We start from the raw sequence: 23,206 nt of genomic DNA on the forward strand, positions 1-23,206 counted from the left end.
AACTTTGATTCATACTATGAAATATATTTATATAAATTCAAAATAAAGATCTAAATATAAAACCTAAAATCGTAAATTTCTTAAAGAAGACATAGAAGAACAACAATTATGAGCTTGAGTTGGGCAAGATTTCTTGGATTCTACACCAAAAGAACATTCCACAAAAGAAAAACAATAACGTTGATAAATTGAACTTCATTAAAATTAAGACTTCTGTTTCTTAAAAGACAGTTTAGAGAATGAAAAGACAAACTGTATACTGGAATAATATATTTGCAAAATATATGTCTCATAAAGGGCTTGTTTCCAGAATATGTAAAGAACTTCAGAAACTCCGTCATATGACCGTAAACAACCTAATAAAAAATGAATGAAATATTTGAACAGACACTTCACCAATGAAGACATACAGGTGGTCAATAAGTACACAAAAGGATACTTAACATCATTAGTCATTAGGGAAATGCAAATTAAAGCCATGGTGAGATACTACTACACACCTTCAATGTCTAGAATTAATAAGTCTGAGCATAAAGCTGACAAGGATGTGGAGAAATGAATTTTCATACCCAGCTCATTGGAATATAAAACAGTACAACCTCTTCAGGAAACAGTTTGGAAGTTTCTTAAAAAGTTAAGCATTATACTTGCTTGCTATCCCAGTGTTTTACTCAGGAGGAATTAAAGGGATTATCTATATAAAAACTTGTTACAGAGGTATTGATAGTAGCTTCATTTGTAAGAGCCCAAACCTGTGAAACAACCTGTACGTCTGCCAACAGGTGAGTTGATCAAATTGTGGTATAGCCATACAATGAAATACTACCCAGCAACAAAAATGAACCACAATGTAAGCAAGGAATATCCCCTGCCTCCAGGATAGAGATCCTCAAAGTGGCTTCCAGGGGAATTTCAGAATTTTGATGGGCTCTGCTTGGTGCCAGGTGCACACCTCCCAATGAGAGAACTGTTCTATTCACGCCTGACCATGATCAGACTTGGCCACTCGACTTGTTCTTGCCACTGAAATGTGAGAGAGTGCACCAATTCTGAGAAGAAGCTTTAACAGACCCAGTGTTTTGGAGATTTTTCTTTTCCATCTGCCAGACGCTCCCTGGTGATGTAGTGGTTAGGATTCGGGGCTCTCTCCCTTTTCCATCTGCCCCTAAAGTAGCATTCCTGGGTAAGAATTGCTCCTTGAGCTACACCCTGGAACAAAACATGGGGAGCAAACCAACAGGTGACACATAGCAGAAGCAAAACAAAATAAACTCTAGTACTTTAAGCCTCTGAGATTACAAATATGTTAAGTTTGGGATGTCTCTGAAATATAAAAGTAGAGCAGTCAGATGGTGAGTTGGATTCATGAGTCAGATACTCAGAGAATAGGGAGACGGAGACGAGATCTGAGCCAGAGATAAAGTTTGGGAGTTGTCAGCATCTAGTTTGCATTTGAAGCATAGGAGTGGATAAGATCATCTAGAGAAACAGGAGAAAGGAAAAAGTGCTGAGGAGCACAAACATTTAAATGACAAGCACAGGAAGACGAGTCTGCAAGGCCTACAGGAATGGCTGAATATTTGGAGGAAAGCCACAAATGAGGTTTCTAGTGCAATCCCACTTTAGCTGTCCTCATTCTTTGTTTCTTCTGCTTCACCTCCTTTTCCTTAGCCTGGAGACTGCTAAGCAAGCATCAGAACCTGCTGGGTGCACCTCACACTCAGCAAGATAAGTTTTTCTTTTACATTACTGGATTCTGAGCATCATTTGGACAGGGATCCTGCCTTCCTAATTCACCTCTGTGCTTCCAGGGCCCAATGACACTGCCTTGTCCCTAGTGTGCATAGCTGACAGTCAACTCTACCCTACTGGTCACCTGCCTGGCCCTTCACCTTAGTCTTTCCTTTTGATTCCTTTTCCTCCACATGCATGTGCTCAGGCTTTAATCACTATTTTTAAATAAATACTGAATAGATAAAGAGGAAGTGAACATAGGTGTAAAGTATGAAGAAGTACAATACGATGAACATCTATGTGTCAACCCCTCAGTTTAGAAAATAGAACCCTACCATTAGCTTTGAAGTCCCTTTGTGTTTCTCCATATTTCCACCACAGTGCCTCATTCGGCGGAGGAAACCAACAGCTTGCATTTTGTGGTTCTCAGCAAACTAGGAATAGAAGAGTACTTTTTCAGGTAGATAAAGAGCATCTATAAAAACCTGTAGAGAACACCTGATGTTTCTTTGCTTCACTTTATAATTTTACCGACTTGTTTACAGTCCTTAAAACAGTTAGAGTTTGCATATATCTTCATTGAAATAAAATCATACTGTAAGGGTTACCCAATTTTTTAAAATTTGTGCTCAAGATTATGGTTCTGGGATTTGTCCATTATGGTGCATGTAGCTGAAAAGCATTCATTTCTTTATCTATAGTTTATATTCTAAACTATACCACAATTGGTTTATCCATTCTGCTTTAAGTATATTCTGTAAGGTTTGATATGTAGCAATTTCACTATTGTTCAATTCTAAGTATTTTTAAATATCAATTGTGATTTTTTTTTTTACTTGACCCATGACTTACAGAAATACATGTTTTAAATTTCCAAATACATGGAGATATTTTATGTGTCTTTTGTTACAGATGTTTGTTTTCTGATAATATAGACTCTAACAGTGCTGTTCAATAGTATAATGTGTAGTATAATGTGAGCCATTATGTAATTTAAAATTTTTCAATTGTCACATCAAAAGAGAAAAATAAACAGGTAAAATGTATAACATATTTCACTTAACTCCATGTATACAAATTATCATTTAAATATGTAATCATCTTTAAAAATTATAACAAATATTTTAGATTTTCAAATCTGGTATGCATTTTAAATTTAGGCACATCCTAATTTGAGCCAGTTACATTTTAAGGGCTTAGAAACTACATACGGTTAGTGGCTACCATATTGGACTACACAAGTTAATCAGACAACAGTTGTTTAAAATTTACTTTCTGGCCTAGGATGTCCATTTCATGTGAACTGGAAAATGATTGTGTGTTTTCCTACTAATTTGGCACAGGGTTCTATATAGGAACCTTAAATCAGTCTTATCTGCATTGCTAAAATCCTCTATATTCTGAATTATTTGTCTGTTTGACCTTGGGTTGCTGCATTGCATATTACAGGAAGACCTCTCACATTAGGCTGGAGTTGTGCAGTATACATTTCCATGGCCTTACGTGGTGATCCCAGATACTGACTTACATGATTGAGGGAACTGTGTTGAAATCTAACTGTAGTATGGATTTTACAGTTTCTCCTTACAGTTCTATGAAGTTTTGCTTTATATATTTGGAGGCAATTTTAACAGGTGCATACAAATTTAGACTACTTACGGTGAATTAACCTGTTGTCACTGTAAGTCCAAAATAATGATTTTTGTCTTTAAGTTTACTTTGTCTAATATTAATATAGTTGCATGCTTCTCTTTCTTTAATATTTCATCTTTTACATCCTTTACATCTTTTACATAATGTTACATCTTTTCCAAAAAAAGAAAAAGGAAATCTTTCCATGCCCTTATGTTTTAGGAATGCATCTTATAAAGAACATACATGTTCTTTATGCTCAGTGTCTTTTTTTTTTGCCAAGACTATTTCTCTATTTTAACTTATGAGTTTAATTTATTTACCATCATTGTGTTGCTACCTTAAGCATTATATTTTTTCCTTTTTTTCTGCACTGCTTCTAACTTTTGGGTTTTGGGGTGGAACGGAATTGTTGGAGTTTTGTTTATTTTCTTTGTGCTTTTTCCTCTAATGGTATATTCTATTTGTATTTTTTTAGTGGTTACTTTAGAAATTTTACTATGCATACTTAGTGAAGTCTAGATTAATATCTCACAGTCTCCTTGAATCATGCCAGGACCAAAGAATACTTGAGCTCAAAACTGTATTTTATACAGATATTTGTTTATAATTACCTGCATTCAGGGCTGGTTGCATAATTTTCAGGGCCCAATACAAACTGAAAATGTGGACCTCTTTGTTTCTCTGCCTTCACAGTACCTCCTTCAACCTGACATGGTATTTTCTTTTCTTTTTTCTAAGATTTTTATTTATTTACTTGAGAGAGAGAGAGTGAGAGAGAGCATGAGAGGGGAGAAGGTCATAGGTAGAAGCAGACTCCCTACTGAGCAGGGAGCCTGATGTGGGGCTCAATCCCAGGACTCCAGGATCATGACCTGAGCCGAAGGCAGTTGCCTAACCAACTGAGCCACCCAGGTGCCCCTGGTATTTTCTTGATTACTATTGAATGTTGTGTTCCCTTGGACATGGGGAAATCGTGGAGTGGATATAGGCTTTCACAAGTACCCAGTATTCTTCCCCATGATTCAGAGCAGGGGGAGTACACATGCCCAACCCTCACCCTCCCCATGCAGGTACCTACACCTGAGCCCACACCCAAAGCAGATGCTGGGCAAGGCTGAGAAACAGGGGCTAGAGAACCATCCTAGAAAGGAAGGGAGGTGATAGGAGGTAGGACTGTATGTGAACCAAGACTCTAAGCCAAACCCTTGGTACATGCTCAATTTTCCCATCAGACCACACATAAAACACAAATTTAAAGATAAAATTATTAAGAATTTCTTGTTGGTGACCATAATGCATTAATTCTGAAGCACAGGATCCCCTTCTGAGCATGCGCCTTGTACAACTCTTTTGATCACATGCTCAAGAAGTCTTCCCTGCATTTGTGTTTGCCAGTTTCTTTGCTCACATTTCTTCTTGCATGCTTGACCTTCCTTCTAAATCTTACCCCTTCTATAAAGCATAGTCTTTAAAAGGTTCTTTAGTAAAGGTCTTTTAGCTGGTAGTAAACACTCTGATTTTGCTTATCCATGCATATTTTATTTCAGTCTCATTTTGAAAGAAAGTTTAGTTGGTGGTTATTTTCACATAAAATTTTGAACATAATATTTTGCTTTCTGACTTCCTTTGTGTTGGAGAATAAGCTTTCAATATGTTTGGGTTCCTTTGAAGATATTGGATTTTTTCTCTCTAGCTTCTTTCAAGATCTCTTTAACTTTGATGTTCCTCATGTTCACTATCAGATGCCCAGATGGGAGACTTATTTTTATTTATCTTGCTTGGAATCCATTTGGCTTCCTAGATTTGCGAGTTAGTGTTTTTCATCAATCTGGAATAGTCCCCTCAAATATTGTTTCCTCTTTCTTTTCTCTCCTCTCCTTCGGAAATAGTGCATAGATATATATTAGATCTTTTCCCTCTGTCCTCCATATATCAACTTCAGTTTTATATTTTCCATATTTTTCACTTCCTGTACTTCACTCTGTATAGTTTCTTTAAATCTCCCTTTTAGTTTATTGCTTCATTTTTTAGCTGTCAATAATTTGCTACAGGACCACCCACTGTTTTTCATTTTGATTATTATATTTTTAATTTTTGCAAGTTTGATTTGATTCTTTTTCATATTTCATTAGTTATTTAAATAACTTTTATTTCATTGAACATCCTGATTTTATATTCTATATCTTAAAACTCAACACTTTAGAAAGTATGAGTTTAATTATGTTTTCATTTGTGTCTGCTTATTCTCTCTCTTACTGGCTTTTTTTTTTTCTTTTCTAGTTTTGTGATTTTTTTTTTAAAAAATCAGGATCTCATAGGTCTTGACTTTTTATCTGTAGAAAACCTTTGAGTCCCAGGATGAAGATAGGTTGCTCCCTAAAATATTGGTATTTTTTCCTACCAGACATCTGGAGATAAAGTTAACCTATTACTACTTTAAGGTATATTTTCAACATGAAGCTTTTTGAGCCACTTTTGAACTGTTGTATGAATTCACGATAAAAACCTGCATTAGGGTTAGTTTGTGTTTACAGATTCCTGTGAGAAATTTATATTTTTCCCTATATCTAGCACCACAATTCAAAACCAGTAATTTTCTTTTGTACCTTGAGAGATGTTATTTGAATTTTACATATACTAGGTGTGAATTTCACACATATACTGCACGTGCAGCTCTTTGAGATGCAGCTTCATGCAGCTGAGTTTCCACTTAGACCTCTTCTCTCCTGAGCCCTTCATGAAATTTAAAGCTCAAGTTCATCAATTTTGGAAGGTACCTTCAAGTTGAGAATTGGTTTCAATGCTCCACCTATTGTTGGGGGTTCTTCCTTTTACTTCACTTTTTTAAAGATTTAGTTTGAAATAATTACAGAAAAGTTACAAAGACGGTATAGAGAGAGTGTATGTTTCTCTTTGGCCCACTTTTAATAACAATGACACATCTGTAAAAACTAAGAAATTAACATTGGTATAATACAATTAACTAAACTATAGACCTTATTTAAATTTCAATAGTTTTCCACTCATATCCTTCTGTTCTTTCATTTGGGTTTTGTTCTCTGCATCCTTCCCACTTTTTGTCCAGCTCACTGATGAATTTTAAGAATTTTTTATAAGTTAAAAAAATGTTTACTAATTTTCAGTACGAAAGTTGTCAAAGTACCTAGTCCAACACACTTCTGGAAAGAGAAGTCTGGGGAGTTTTAAATTTTTTAAATCAGTTTCCCTCAAATGATATTCATAATCCTGGTTACCAAGTCCAACATGTCTTCTTATGCTTGTGTCCTTAAAATTTTCTAGCCTAGAAATGTCAGCATTATTTTTATTATTTTATTTATAATATATTATTATTTATAATAACTTATTTATACTTATTTATAATATATTATTTTATTTATAAAATATTTATTATTTAATTTTTATTATTTTATTAGAAAAAAGTTTAATAATATTAAAAGAGTGAAAGTAGAAGGGAAATTAAGAGAGAGATTGAGAGTCCATAATAATAATATAGGTGGGAGAAAAAGTCAAGAGCCTTAACAAGGCTGTTGGTAGTGGGAAAGGAAGAGAAGGAATAGTTTGGGGTCCACTCAGGAAGCAAAATACAGAATTTGGTATTGAATGGATGTGGTAGAACAAGGAGAAGAAAGAGAGAAAACTCAGGGATTTCAAACCAAAGATTTGACTCTTAAAGATTTTTAGAAGTCAAAAGGAAAAGCAAGATTGCAGATGATAGTAAACTTGTTTTTTAATGGATCTGGTATTAATGGTTCATTAAGGTGGAGATGTCCAACAGGCAGTTACAACTGAAAGTCACAATTTTGAGAAAGGAGTCAGAGCTACAAGGAACAGGGTGGTGATAGAAAACAAAGAGATGAGAATTAGGAATAAGCAGTGGAGAAGAATCACCTACATCGAAACTAAGGAGGGATGTGGTGATTATGGAAGAGGGAGAGTCCTATTAACAAGTGTGCTTTTGCCACTACTTGTGATATTCAAAAGCTTAATTTCAGTGCCTCTGTGAAATGCTCTTATGAATCTTCTGCACTTACCCCACCCAGAGGATTACAAACTAAACTTCAAGATCCATTTATGTGGATTAAAATATTAAAATATTCTTTGTGTTTTCAGTTTTCCAATATGTTTTGTACTATACCATACCTCAGACATGAATTTCTACTTAATTTGGTTTGTTCCTATCAGTACTGGAGACAAGTAAAAGAAAAATAAATCTAGCGAGAACCACAAATGTGTTGATTTTATGGCATATCCCAACATATCTTCCTTTTCTTTAGGAAATAAAATATTGTCTAGTGTTAGAATTTAGACATTAAACTTTGAAACCATAATGTGCAATGTTTTATGATATTTGTGACTCTACATATGTTGTTACTATTTCATGCAAAAGTAATAACATAACTTATTAAACAAAAATTAAGGCTGGGAAAATACTTACCTTGTATGTAGTGTTTGTAAGTTGCTGTTAACGGTAAAGTAGTATCTAGTGGCAGTATATATATTGCTAAAGAGAAGAAATAGCTTAAGTTGTGAAATACTATTCTCTGAGCAAGGAACTGCAATTTAGGAAGAGTGTCAGGGTCTTGACTCATTTGTTGGGTTTATGGTTTTCAGGGAACTAATGCTGATTTCACATCAGAAAAGCATTGAACAGCTGCAGGAAACCCTTAGACAGAAGCTGCTGAATGATGATAACTGGAGAGAGAAGGTAATGATAATGTCGCCTTCATCTGCATGTGTCTATTTTGCTTTTTAAAAATTCTGTCTGTTTGGAGCACGTGGGTGGTTCAGTTAATTAAGTGTCTGCCTTCAGCTCAGGTCATGATCTCGGGGTCCTGGGATCAAGCCCCAAGTCAGGCTCCCTGCTCAGTGGGGAGTCTCCTTCTCCTTCTGCCTGCTGCTCTCCCTTTGCTTACTCTCTCTCTATCAAATAAATAAATGCAATCTTTTAAAAAAAAATTCTGTTGCCAGAGCGCTATCCCAGATATCGTGGCTTCTGTGCACATTTTGATTCCTTCTGGAATTTCTTAGACCAAACATGCTTATAGTGTATGTCTTTTCCAAAATATTAGACAACATAATGGGAAATGAAAAGGTAAGAACAGAATTTAAAACCTTGTAAAATCAGGATAGCCCTTAGTACTCATGTAAAAGTGTGCTTTTTATTTTTAAGTATTTAACTTTTTCCTGTAAAGGGACAGAATCTGCATTTGACTACATCCTTAGAAGCAGGGGAATATTAATTTATCCTCAAAATTTTTCTTTTAGGAAGATACTAAAGAGAATGGAAAATGACAAAATTACTCAGTTATGAACTTTTGGCAAAGTAAAATGAATAAGTATTTAGCTCACTATTTACAAAGAAAATATTTTCTCTCCCCATGCTGAAAAATGCATTAATTTCTGTCTTTGGATTTTCCTAAATTTTTCAAAGCTTCAATGATAAATATGTAATACTTGTATGATTTTAAGGGATACAAATAATATTCTAAAAATTATTGGTCCCTACCTTCTCAGGCCTTGTAAGGTCTAGTCATTAAGGCTACCGCCATCATCTCCCTGTCATAAACTTCTGGTACTCCTTGATGATCCCAGGATCTTATCCTGAAGAATGCCCTGAAGCCTTTTCAACTCTTTCTCTTGCCCAGCTAATGCCTGCCCTAGCACTAGTCTTCATCCTTGGTTTTCTGATAACATTGTAAATTTGCATCTAGAGGTAGAGCTGGCTACTGAAATTCAGATTGCTTGACTAAAGCAATCAGATTGCTTGACTAAAGTCCTGACAACCTGTTTGCTTATTATCAGATTCTTCTCTATGATGACTAGACCCCATAACTTGTAACCTCAAGCAACATGAGTGGCCACATCAAGCTAATATCTCTACCTGGACTCTTCCACCCTACCACCCACCAAATTGAAACACTTTAGATATTGCTGCTGGCTCAGGTCAGTTCTAAATTTTTCACTTTCATTTCCATTCTTTACTCATTTGACCATACTCAGGCATTATTGGTCTTCTATAAATCAATTCCACTTTCCTTGTCCTCAGGGATAGCACACTCAGGCTAAAAGAGAAATGAACACTATAATAACAATTCCATAGAGGCAACAATCAAAAGTTGAGAGTATAGACTAAAGTTGCTCTAAATGGCTCATTCTTATTTTGTTTTATATTGAAGTATGGACTTTTTCTTTTCCTTCTTCTCTAAAGCCTACATTTCTTTAATTCTTTCTCATTTTTATTAGCTTTGGGGTATTCCATTGACTAGCCTATTCTTATTTACTTCCTCCATCCTTACCAATCCATGTTTGAAAATACAAAAAAGATGACTAACCTAACCAGCAATCCAAAAAAGTGCAAATTAAAACAATGAGATTTTTTTAAAATCGGTCCAGTTAACACAGTAGTTTTGGCATTGTGGTAAGGTCTTGTGAGATAATCTTTCACACTCAGTCTTTAAAGGGCTGGAAGTTACAGTAACACTTTGGAGAGCAATTTGGAAGTATGTATGAAGAGATACTGTAAATACCTCATTTTTGATGCAAAAATTTCAATGATGGAATTAATGTGAATAGAGATTCACAGATTCTTCCCTTCCTTCAAATATCTGAGCTTCTCTTAGACTGGTATTATCTTATCTTCATGGTCACACCCCATGAAGGACTTTGAGATACAATCTACTAGAGAAGGCTTTGCATTTAGAATCTTCCCTATTACTGCTGCTTACTGTATCCTGTCTGTGAGGTGCTAACATAGCAAGTGGACCAAGTTAATGTAGCATTTGATCATATAGAAGCATTATAGTCTTGCTTCATGCTATTAATCTGATGATGAAAATAAACCTGTGTAAAATTTTCTAAGTTCTTGCTAAGACCACGATATCATTCTAATAAATTAATTATATCATAAATGTATTTTGGCATGTATAATTTTCTATGATATAAATGGGCATTTCATTTTGTTGAAAGGATATAACTTCTTGTTAATAAATCTTATCATTTAGCTTAGCAGTAAATCAAGATCCAGACCAGTAAAGCCAAGGAATGATAATTATGTCTTGGCTGTGCTCATTATTGAGACTATGAATAAAAAGTTCCCTTAAAGTCCTCTCATGAGAAAGGAAAATCACTAATATGACATTGTTATCTCTTTCTTGGGTCACTGTGCCTTTATGTAGGAATGAAATGTTCCCTTTATAAATATATAATACACATATTAGAATAAACTTCATAGCTTAAATGCTTTTAACATTCAAAACAAGTAGATAGCAATTTGTGCCTGTACTTAATTATTTTAGAGTATGTAAAAAGCACATAATAGAATCAATAGTTGCTATGCAACAAGGATGGCACATTTTAAAATAAACTGCATATTTACTAATTGTCATAGATTTATATTTATTTCAAGTATTCCTTTGATGTGGAAAAAAATGAATTAATGTGCATACTGTACATTTAAAATTGGTCCCAAATACACAGTGTTTACTTTTCAGTTAAAATTTTTATAATTAAAAAAATTTCCTATAACCAGACTGATGACACTAAGTGGTAGTCATGTGTTGACTATTATTTTGTAGTATAATAAACAAATTCTAACAAAATATTTTGTTAGATTATTATTAAGATATCATCCCATTTAGGAACATTTTAGAATTGTACTACTATTGACTTCATTTTAAGTAGCACATAGAGCTTTTAAAAACCAATAGTTCAAACAAACAGAACCTTACTTGCTGCCTGAGGAATTGGATTAATAGTGAAAATGGCGGGGGGGTGGGGGAGTTTACCTCAAAAAGTCAAATCCAGAACCAAAGATAAGCAAACAAAATCTCAAATTCTTCTTCAAAATAGAAGAGCCAAATGGCTGAATAATTCCTAATATGTTTAAGTGTACTATTAATGGAATTTAAAAGGATAACTTGTAAAATAACAGAATTTGACAGGGATGAACCTGTCATAAAATAATCAATTTTCACTTATGTATAATTGAATGGCCAAAAAGAAATGAGAGCACCTTTTAATTTATAAAATTATGATGTAATTTTCAAAATTGAACTAATAAATCACAGAATTATAGATCTAGAATAGCCTGCAAATATCATCTGATTTAAACCCTTAATCAAGATAATAAGAATAGTCTCCATTATTAGAGTGTTTATTATATACCAGGCTTTGTGCTTAATGCTTTCCATAAATGTAATTTTAATTATTATAAAATTATTATTGCCATTTGCACATGGGAAGAAATAAGGCTCAGAGGAGTTAGGTAAGTTGCCAACGTTATTTAGCTAGGAAATAACAACTGATACAAGCCTAGAAAAAAAAAATAAGAACTAACTACAAAACCCAAAACTTACTCATTTGGCCTAGATGGAATAATAAGAGCCAGATTTACTCTCCCTCCTTACTAACTAAACCACTGGAGAAAAGATCAAAACAATGGTTTCAAGATACTCAGTATCAGACCACAAAGGACAATTATTCTTACAGATAGGAACAAATGAGGCGAGCTCCGTGATTGCCCAAATGTAGTTCCTTGAAATAAATTTAAGGCCACAGTGCAGGAAGTGTGAATCTAGGAGGTCTGTCAGGTTCTTTGAGTTAAGGAAATCAGAGAGACCAAGATAGCTACAATTCACAAGATCGTGTTCTCTGGGGAGAGCTAGCTGCACACTGAAGAGCTACAAAGAGTTACGTATTAATATACATATTAAGTATATGTGTGGTCAGTACATCTGTGTGGGGAAACTCCCAAAGGCAGAGAAAGACCTATCTGAAAAGACTAGGGAGGAGTACCAAATGCTTACACAAGGCCAGACTGGAAGACCTATAATTCACAGTGCACTGGGTAAGCTTGTCAGAAGGGCCTTGCATCAGTAGTAGGAAAAAATTAGCCCTAGACTAAATGCTGAGCTGATTCTGCCTAATAAATGTTAAAAGGGAGATCTATAAAAATCAAGCCGATTCAAATGCATCCCAGAACAGAGTTCAGTAATACTCATAGGAATACAAAAATATCCAGCATCTAACAAGGTAAAATTTACAATGCCTTGCATTCAATAAAACATTGCCATCCAAAAGGAAAGGGAAAATATGGCTCATAATGAGAGAAAAATCAATGAATAAAAACTGATTCAGAAAGGCACAGATATTAGAATTAGCAGACAAGGACATTAAAACACTTGCAATAACCATATTCCATTTGCCCAAAAACTAGAGGAAAAAGTGACCTTGTTAAGTAGAGATATAAAAGACATTAAAAAGATCTAAAGTGAACTCCTAGAGATGAAAAATACAGTATCTAAGATAAAAAGTACACAGGATAGGATTAATGACAGATTCAACATTCCAAAAGAAAAGTCTGGTGAACTTGAAGACACACAATTGAAACAATCCAAATGAAACAAAAATAGAAGACTTAAACAAGAACATCAGTGAGCTATGAGACAAATGCAAGCGGACTAATATATGCATAATTGGAATTCCCAAAGGACAGGAGAGAGAAGAAAGGACAGAAAAAATATTTATCCTTAGACCTTATCCTGTCTTTGATGAAAAATCTGCTGTCATCCTTATCTTTGTTCCTCTCTATATAATGTCTATTATTTTTTGGTTGCTTTTAAGATTTTTTTTCTATCACTATTTTTGAGCAATTAGATTAGAATATTCCTTGCTGTGTTTGAGGTTTTGCTGAGCTTCTTGAATGTTTGCTTTATAGTTTTCATTAACTCTTAATTTTATTCTGCTATTATTTCTTCAAATATTTTTTCTGTCCTTTCTTCTCTCTCCTGTCCTTTGGGAATTCCAATTATGCATATATTAGTCTGCTTACATTTGTCTCATAGCTCACTGATGTTCTTGTTTAAGTCTTCTATTTTTGTTTCATTTGGATTGTTTCAACTGTGTGTCTTCAAGTTCACCAGACTTTTCTTTTGGAATGTTGAATCTGTCACCTGGGTGATCTAACACAGACTGCATTAAGTTAAAGATGTAGTCTATAAATTCTAAAGCAACCACAAAAATAGAAAAAGAATCATAGCTATCAAACCAGCAAAGGACATAAAATTGAATTAAAAAAAATTCAGAAGAAGACAAAAAGAGGAAGAGCAAAAAGATGAGATGGGCCAAATAGAAAACATATAGCAAGATAGATTTAAAGCTAATCATATCAATAAATTAAATGTAAATCCTAAACCAGGAGTCAGCATACTTTTTCTGTAGAGGACCTCAGAGTAAATATTTTTGCTTTGTGGGGACATTGAGTCTTTGTTGCAAGCACTCAACTCTGCCCATCGTGGTTTAAAGGCAGCCATAGACAATAATAAGCAAATGAATGGGTGTGGCTGCATTTTGTCTGTGGGCCACAGTTTGTCAGGCCCTGGCCTAAATATCCCCATTAAATGACAGAGATTGTCATGTTGGTTAAAAATGTAAGATTCTACTATATGTTCCCTACAAAAAAATATATATATATATATACTTTAAAATAAATATTTTAACAAATAGATTAAAAATAAAGGATGTATAAGACCAAGTATATGCTAACACAAACAAAAGAAAGAGGAACTAGTTACTATTAGAAAAGTAAATTTTGGAGTGCCTTGGTGGCTTAGTTGGTTGGGCAGATGACTCTTGATTTCTGCTCAGGTCATGATGGCAGGGTCCTGGGATCGAGTCAGGCTCTGCTCAGCACAGTCTGCTGAAAGATTCTCAGTCTCTCTTTCCCTCTGAACCTCCCCCCAGCATGTGCTCTCTCTCTCTCTCAAATAAATGAATAAATACTTTTTTAAAAAGAAAAGTAGATTTCAAAGATAAGAGAATATTTAGAATGTTAGCAAGGATATTGAATATAATTTCATAATGTTTAAGGGATTAGTCCACCAAGAAGACATAATAACCCTAAATGTTTATTCACCTAATAACAGGGTTTTTAAATAAAGCAAAAATTGATAGAACAGCAAGAAGAAATAGACAAATCTATAATTAGAGTAAAAGATGTCAGTAATCGGCCTTTTTCAATAATAACTGATAGAAAAATACCTGGAAAGTTAGTAGAGACATATTCTATGGAAAATAATATAGTAGTTTTTTAAAACAACTTATTTTTAAGAAATGCATTGACCAACACTATTAACTAACATGACCTAATTGATATTTATAAAATTCTCCATTTAACAGCAGAATAAACATTCTTCTCAAGTACACATGGGACATTTATTAAAATAGATCATATTCTAGAGCATAAATAACTCTCAACAAATTTAAAAGTATTCAAGACATATAAAATATTTTTTCTGACCACACTGAAATTGAAACAATTTATTAATAAAAGGTTATCTGGAAAGATCCCCAAATATTTTGAAACTAGATAAATACCAAGTCTATGCCCTTAATGACTATTCTATGTAGATGTGTGGAGAGTCAGGCTACATGGAAAAATGAAACATGCTGAACCATGGGATCTACCAGAAACATCTAAGTGTGCACACCCCCTCCATCTCATAATACCTCTGTGATCTTGGTGAAGGTACTTAACCTCTCTGAACCTATTTCATAATCCAGTGTGAATAATAATAATCATATATTATTATTATTATTATATATAATATATATATTATAAAATGTGTTCTGTACCATGCCATCCCAGCCTGTATTGGTAGCAAGTGAATATTCTCTCCTTTCATCCTGAGTTTACACAGTTCTTGGCAGGACTTCAATATGTATTCTGATTCCTTAGCATTATTTTTTTTACTGCAAAGTCTGTGTATTTGAGTAATCATCTACTTTTGCAATATATTTATTCATCAGTTAATTCATAAATAACCTGAAGAATTAGTATTCAACCAGCATTTTTTTAACTTTTAGAAAACAGTAAAATAATTTCTTTTTAGGAGATATATTTTTTAATATTATATACATACATCAAATATAAACAAATGACCTAATTACTACTTCCTGAAATTCCCTTGCTTATAGGGATTGTCAATAATGAGTGATTATATTACAACATGGTGTTTGGCTCCATGGACAGAAAATTATAGCTCACATTTTTCTTCAATCACAAATATCTGACTTGGAAAATAATTCAAAGAAAGAATTTTGCACATCAGTGTTAGACACAGGTGTTATAAAATACTAATTATGCATTTCAACACAAATACAAAGGGAATTAAAAACAACATACTCAGTGTTCTAGAGTCATCAGGAAGTCTTCACCAAGGAGGGGTTTGAGGTATTGGGCAATATGGGTAAATAAAAAGCAAAATAAATAAATAAATAAAAACCAAAAAATGAAATGTGTACAGAGATAACAATTTATTTTACTTTGTTTAACTCCTAAGATCATATACTATTCATGCTTTGGTTTTAGAAATCAGAATTTCCCCATGATTATTAAAATTTCTATCAGTTACTATATAAAGTGGTTTATATTTTATATAAGCACCATCACCACATTCATTTATTTTGCATAGACATAAGTTCTCCCACCTAAGTTTTTTTTTAATCTAAGGTTTTTTTTTTTCAAGGTTTTATCTATTTCTTTGAGATCGAGCCAGTGAGAGAGAGAGCATGAGCAGGGGGAGGGGCAGAGGGAGAGGGTGAAGCAGACCCCTTGCTGAGCAGGGAGCCCAGCTCCATACCAGGACCCCAGGACCATGACCTGAGCTAAAGGCAGACTCTTTATCAACTGAGCCACCCAGGTGCCTCTATCTAAGATATTTTAAAGAGCTTATATCAACATATAAGAAATATAAACACAATAATTTGGCATGAATTCATCTCAATGACAATACACTGGCTTAAAAATCATTATGGGGGCACCTGGGTGGCTCAGTGGGTTAAGCCTCTGCCTCCGGCTCAGGTCATGGTCCCAGGATCCCGGGATCAAGTCCAGCATCGGGCTCTCTGCTCAGAAGGGAGCCTGGCTTCCCCGGCTCTTTCTGCCTACTTGTGCTCTCTGTCAAATAAATAATCTCTAAAAAAAAAATAAAATAAATAAAAAGATTTCTAAATAATATTTTAAAAAATCATTATGTTTGTTTGCTCATCATTTTGTTCAAACTGTTCACATTATGAAGGAACCAGTAGTATCATCTTTCTATGCTACAGTGTCAACACATTCAGATGGCCCTTTGCATGCATTGCAACTTCCTTAAATGTTTAGAAATCCCACCTGAAACTCGTTACTTTGCTTCTTTCTCTGGTTGTCCAAATTAAAAATCAACTCAGTAATAGTAAATCACTCTTCTCTTTTCTATCTACATGCTTTTTATTTCCCACCTTCCTTCTATTCCTTTTATTCCTAATTTTTAAAAGATTTTATTTACCTATTTATCAGAGAGAGAGAGAGAAAGAGCACATTTGCTCCCAAGTAGGGGGAACAGCTGGCAGAAGGAGAAGCAGACTCCCTGCTGAGCAAGGAGCCCTACACTGGACTAGATCCAAAGACCCTGGGATCATGACCTGAGTCAAAGGCAGACACTTAATCAACTGAGCCACCCAGGCTTCCACTTCTTCCTATTTCTTCTTCTTTTTTTTCCCTCTTTCTTTACCTACAGTAGTTGATTCCAAGGAATAATTTAGGGGCAAGAAGGACTTGCTACCTGACTTGCTACTTAACTTGTTCGGTCTATCAGCTACTTCCTTTTCTTCCCTGAATACTTCCAGGTTTCATCTTCTTCTAGGGATTCTGATTTCCTACACAGCCTCCTCCCCATAATAAACTAAAAAAAAAATATTTTAAAGAGTCCTTCTAAAGTCTTTCCATCATCTAATTTATAGTTCGTCCTGTCCCGTCTAGTCTGCATATATTCTTATTCTCTTAATTCAAGCAATTGGTCCATATTCTGAAAGATGTCTTTTTGTCCTAAAACAACTATTTGGCTCTACCAATTAGCCACACAAGGAATTTTTTTTGGAATGCTTGATATTTTAGTACCTTAGCTCACATTTTTCTTCAGCTTCTCAAAATATGTTTTAATTAGTTGTGTTTTTTAATAGTGTCAAGGTATCTTGTAGGCTATTAACTGTTTAAGTTATACTTTGCAAGTTTTTTAAATGTTTTGCATTTGATATCCTCCTTTCATATGGTCTTATCTATTCCAGTGTGGTTGGAGCACTGTGTCGGAATCAAATGGGGAAAGTGCAAGTCAGGTGGGAGAAGTCCAGGGCTGCCGTAGACGGTGTGCTTGCCCAACACAGTCATGCGGGCCAAGAGAGAAAAGGGAGCTGGAATCCAGCCAGTGCTCTGCCCACCAGGTGCTGTGCTCAGCATGACGCTATGTTTGTATGAGGAAGGGACGCTTTGTTAGTTCACACAAAGGTGTCACATGGGCTGGTGGTGACCCAAGAGCAGATCATGTATAGGAATTTTTATTTTATACTAACACCCTGAGAAACCACTAAGAGGGAGTAATACAATCCAATTTGCATTTTGTAAAGAACACCCTGCTGGGTGGATAATGAATTGGAGAGAAGGAATGGAAGTAAGGAGGCCAGTGGAGAGATGATGGTGGCCAGAACTAGAGTGTTAGGAATGGAAATGAAAAGAAATGAATGGACTCAAGGCATCTTTTGGAGACAAAGTGAATAGAACTTAGTGTTGGATTAAGGGTAAAGGATAAAAATGACGCCCCAGTTGCTGACCTGAATAACTAGATGGAATGTGGTTACTGTGTCTTGACTGGGGAAGGAACAGGTGGGGAGGGATTGTATCTAGGTTTCTGGTTCAGACCGTTTATTTGAGACACCTGTCTTCATGGCTAGCAGGAGCCGGGTAGATATAATTACCTGGAATTTAGAAGAACATCTGTTTTTTGTTTTTTTGTTTTTTCCTGAGTGCCCCTGAGGCTTCCCTTGCCTTTAGGAGTCTGAGAAAAACACATTTGAGCAATGCTATCAAGTTCCTAAACGATCCTTAGCATCCTTTTTCTCAAACAATACAGAAACTTATTTTGAAAGAGCCAAAATAACTCCTTGCATTGAGTACAAACATAATTGTTTTGCCTTGGAGGAAATGCTTAGTCCTATAACGGTACAATAAATGTGACTGACCCCACACTGGGGCTAGTCTTTTATCTGTATTTTATTTAATTTGAAGGACTTTATGTAAACTTTCTTAGCAAATTTTCTCTTTCCTGGTACCCTGGCTTTAGTGTTTCCCTGAGAAATTCACGTTGACCTCTTTCTTCCTCTCGTAGTGGTATGAATCACAGTAAGTCAAGTTTGACAATTATTCTTGCCAGTTATCTGGCATTTACTCCCTCTAGGAATTTATAATCATGGCACAATGTAAATCTAGAATCAGCCTGTCACTGAGATGCTCTAATCTCACTAGATGAACGATCAGGCCTGAATGACTCCAGTACTCAGATTTGTTCTTTCTTGCTAGGCAGAGCCAAAAGCAATGGTTAAAAACCACAGGGAGACAGATGTTGGCTCAGCTAAAGGAAAAACTGCCTAACGCTTAGCACTGTCTGAAGATGGAAATGCTTGCTGGGAAGGAGTGAGTTATGGTTTCTAGTGGTGCTGAGGCATAGGGCAGACAATCGTTTGATGCAGTCAGTCTATCTGTAGGAGAGACTGAAGAGTCAGAGCACAGAAGTCATCTCCACTGACTATTGAATCCCTGCTCATGCTAGAGCTTTATACAGATGTTTTGTCCTGTTTATCCTCATAACAACTCCCAAGGGAATGAGTTGTAACTCTACCAGGAGAGGTTACAATCACAATTTAAGATTATATAGTTAGAATGTGGCAGAGCCAGGGTTTAGAGCCAGGATTTAAACTCAACTTCGTTTGAATCCAAAACCCTTGCTTTTCTTTCCACAATTCACAGAAGCTTGAGAAATGGAACCAGAGGATTTCTAATACCCCTTCCAGTGCTGTGGTTCTGTATAAGTACAACATGAATACAAGGCATCCCCGTGTTTTCTTTAATCATCCTTTTGGCCTGTATCATGTTAAAATGATAATTTGTGACTCTCAAACTTTCTGGGATCACCATCAAGAGAAGACCATTCAAAAATCAACATTTGTACTTTGTATCCCCACTGAGCTTTCAGTGGAATGTAGTCTGAGTCCTCCAAATCTTTTTTATTTTTTTTTTCTTATAGGGTTTCTGGGAGGGACTGAGTTTATAATACAAATATACAGAAGACTAGGCTTTTAATATTTCTGAAAACTGTCATAATATATGGTCCTAACTTCTCTACTCATTTTACAGGTCTTAGAAGGTCTTAGAGGATCTTGAAATATTTGACCTAAAGTCAATTTTTCTGGCCTAAGTTCTGAGTCAGATTATTTTTAAATATTAGAATTTAAAAATTAGATTCATTAAAAAATTAATATTAAAATTATTTTTTTTAAATTAGAGTCTGAAAATAAGCTTGATTTACTCATCTTAAGGTCAAATGCCTTTATATGTGTGTTAAATGCTGTTTTCTAGATTGAATCTGAGCTGGCCAAGGAAAGAGCCCGACACTTAGTTGAATTTGAAGAGCAAGCTCTGCTTTTTAAGGAAGAAGCTAAACTGGAACTTGATATTGAAAAGGAAAAACACCAAGAAATAATCCAAAAGTATAAGAAAGAACAAGAGGAACTACAAACAAAGGTCTGTGATCATGATGTTCATTGTTATTTAATGGGTTTGAAACTATAGATGTTGGTTATTTCCTTCTAAGAACATTGTACAGTATTTTTAACTCAAGGAGCATTCCTGAGGTTCACTGTGCCTTGGTTTTAACTACATAGGTGGAATGGTTTGGATAGTCTACAGAAGGAATAGCTGAGATAAATCCTATAAGCATATAATACAACTACTAATAGAATTTTTTCTACAAAACTTTTAAAAAAGATTTTATTTATTAGAGAGAGAAAGATCACAAATGGGGGTGGGAGGAGGAGAAGCAGACTCCCCGCTGAGCAGGGAGCACAGTGCACTAAGGGCTGGATCGCAGGACCCTGGGATCATGACCTGAGCCAGAAGTCTGATGCTTAACTTACGGAGACACCTAAGTGTGTTTTACTTTTACTTTACTTTTAAAACAACATAAATTAGGGACATTAGGGTGGCTTAGTCAGTTAAGCATCTGACTTTGGCTCAGGTCATGATTTTAGGGTCCTGGGATCCAGTCCCAGGTTTGGCTCAGCTCTCAGTGGAGAGTCTGCTTCTCCCTCACTGTCTGCGTCTCCCCTCACTTCATGCTCCCTCTCTCTTTCAAATAAGTAAAATCTTTAAAATAAATAAATAAAAATAAAAGAGTATAAATTACATAACTAATAATTAGTATGGTTAGATATTCCAATACCTCAAATATCCAACATCAAATGATAATGATAATTAACATTTTATTTACAACTAAAGCTAACAACTAAAGCCTATCTCTTTCAATTATGAATATTTCCAATTCTAGATATTTTTGAATGAAGGGAAATATTTTAAGAACATAATCCTCCTTCATAATTTCTGAAACAGGATGTCCTAAACATAATTTTTTTGAAGATTTCATTTTTAAGTAATTTCTACACCCAACATGGGGCACGAGCTCACAACCCCAAGATCAAGTCCCATGCTCTGCCAACTGAACCATCCAGAAGCCCCCTAACCATAATCTAAGGTTTTGTTTAGGTTGCCATGTTATTATAAGACCTCAGTGTCATGTATATGCATGTTTTTGTGTATGTATATGTGTGTGTATTAACCAAGACCCAGTGGGTAAACTCACTAACAGTCTGTGTAAATTAAGTATCAGATGAGAGCTAATGGCCTCTACAGGTGTAGAAGAGATACAGTACAGCCTTGCCTTCTCTCTTTTTTTTCTCTCTTTTTAAAATATTTTATTTATTTATTTGTCAGAGAGAGAGGAGAGAGCACAAGCAGGGGGAGCAGTAGAGGGAGCAGAGGAGAAGCAGACTCTCCACTGAGCAGGGAGCCCAACACAGGGCTTGATCTCAGGACCCTGGGATCATGACCTGAGCTGAAGGCAGACACCCAGGTACACCTGGTACAGCCTTTTCAATAGCGCTGTGAATGATAAGCAGGGCCAGCTACATGAGTATATGACAAGTATAGTATCTCAGGGCCCCACACTCAAATAAATGGCCTCATGCCACTTGGGTTTAATCCTCTGCAAATGTTGTCTTGAAATTCTTAATAATTTTATCTTTGAATTTGCGTTTTGTAAATAATGTTCTATTGGGACAATGGTGCATTTGCTGGGAGCTTGAAGTCTCAGCTCACCCAAATTTCTACCTCTTCTAGACTAGTTTTCTCCAAGAAGGGCCCTCTTAAGGCAGGGGTTGCCAAGGGTTATGGTTTTTCAAAAGAAGTCATAAACCCATATTTTGTAAGAAAATTCTCTTGATTTTTAAAAGCTGACTCCCTTTTTGAAGAGATCAAAATACATTTGTGGCTCTGTGAGTCTTCTCTCCTGAGGATAACCTGATCTAGTTCAGTGTCAACTCTCCTCTTAATGATGGAAACTACTGCTCAGACCTAGTAATGATCCTTTTCCTTCCTGGATTAATTGAATATAATGGAATATTAATTTAATTTTTGAAGTTAGTGTGAATAGATTTCTTACAGAAGTTTCTCTTAATGTAAATTTAACATTTGAAACAGATTTTGGATACATAACGCTTAAGTAATAGTTCACAAAATCCTTGAAACTTTGTTCTCCAAATGTTTTCCAGATTCTTCATGGATTGGTTTCTGGTTGTACTAATATAATATGATGATATCCATAGCATAAATAATGATATATTTCATCAGAAGCAACTTTGCTCTTCCTGGTTTGTTTTCTGTTCTTTGTTTTGTTTTTTAAGGAGAAAGAAAACAAGCAGCCTTTTCCCTTCTAAAGCTCCCATGACTCTCGGGAAAAGCTGTTCATCTTCTCTCATCTCTTTATCTCTCATTCCCTCATCTCTTTATCTAGAGGTACCACCTACAGAGACAGTATATTTTCAAACTGTTCTGGTAGTCTCTAGAATTGCACAGTCTAATATGTTAGCCATGAGTGGCAACTATAATTTCAATTAATTAAAATTAAACAAAATTTAAAATTTGGTTCCTCAGTCACATTAGCCACATTTTAAATGCTCACCAGTTAGTACTGGCAAACCAAAGCCTATTGAGTGCCTCTCTTCCCAACTCAGCAGTTGGTGATGTCACCTTGGAATTGGCTCTGGTGAGTATATTTATACCATGGAGACTAGATACAAATCTGGCTTTTGTGTGTATGTCAATCAGTTGCTAAACATATATTTACACAGTACTGTCATTAGGCACCTGTGGCTAGTGGCTACCATATTGGACATCACAGAATATCTCTATCATCACAGAAAGTTCTACTGGGCAGTGCTGCTCTAGAAGGTGCAGTGTCTGGGGTACCTCCAGTCATTTTTTTTATAAGAAAAAAATCTATCAAATGAAAACTTTATTGCTATGGTATGAGTAGAATTTAACTGTGGTGCTCACTACATGCATCCCCAAACATCAGGCATTTCTAGGTCCCAAAGCCACCCCATACTGAATCCAGACCTGGATCAAGACTTGAGCTGTCCTTGGTAACTCAGTCCAGACACAGATATTTATATTTCCAAGGATGCCCAAGTGATTAATATGCAATTCCATTTAAAGTGATCAAAATACATTTTAGTCTTAACTTTTAAAAAGAAAATCTTGGAGGCCTACATAATGTCATAGGATTTATTTTCATTTGATCAGACAGGTACACTGATTACTTAGAATAAACCTCTTAGAACTTTAAGAACTCTGTGGTTACCTAGACATATTGCCTACAACCTAATAGACGATATT

General features: G+C 35.2%; 1 protein-coding gene across 4 annotated transcripts in view; it reads left to right on the plus strand.

The window, feature by feature from the left end:
• LEKR1 (leucine, glutamate and lysine rich 1) overlaps positions 1-23,206 on the plus strand; it is a 186,668-nt gene that overhangs the window by 147,174 nt on the left and 16,288 nt on the right. For all 4 annotated transcript variants that reach the window (XM_044251661.1, XM_044251664.1, XM_044251665.1 and 1 more), the window contains 2 exons: positions 8,002-8,095; positions 19,835-19,999. In XM_044251661.1, coding sequence (XP_044107596.1) covers positions 8,002-8,095; positions 19,835-19,999 — 259 coding nt within the window. The remainder of the gene's footprint in view (positions 1-8,001; positions 8,096-19,834; positions 20,000-23,206) is intronic.

Source organism: Neovison vison, chromosome 6 (genome assembly GCF_020171115.1).
Source record: "Neovison vison isolate M4711 chromosome 6, ASM_NN_V1, whole genome shotgun sequence".
Taxonomy (NCBI): Eukaryota; Metazoa; Chordata; class Mammalia; order Carnivora; family Mustelidae; genus Neogale; species Neogale vison.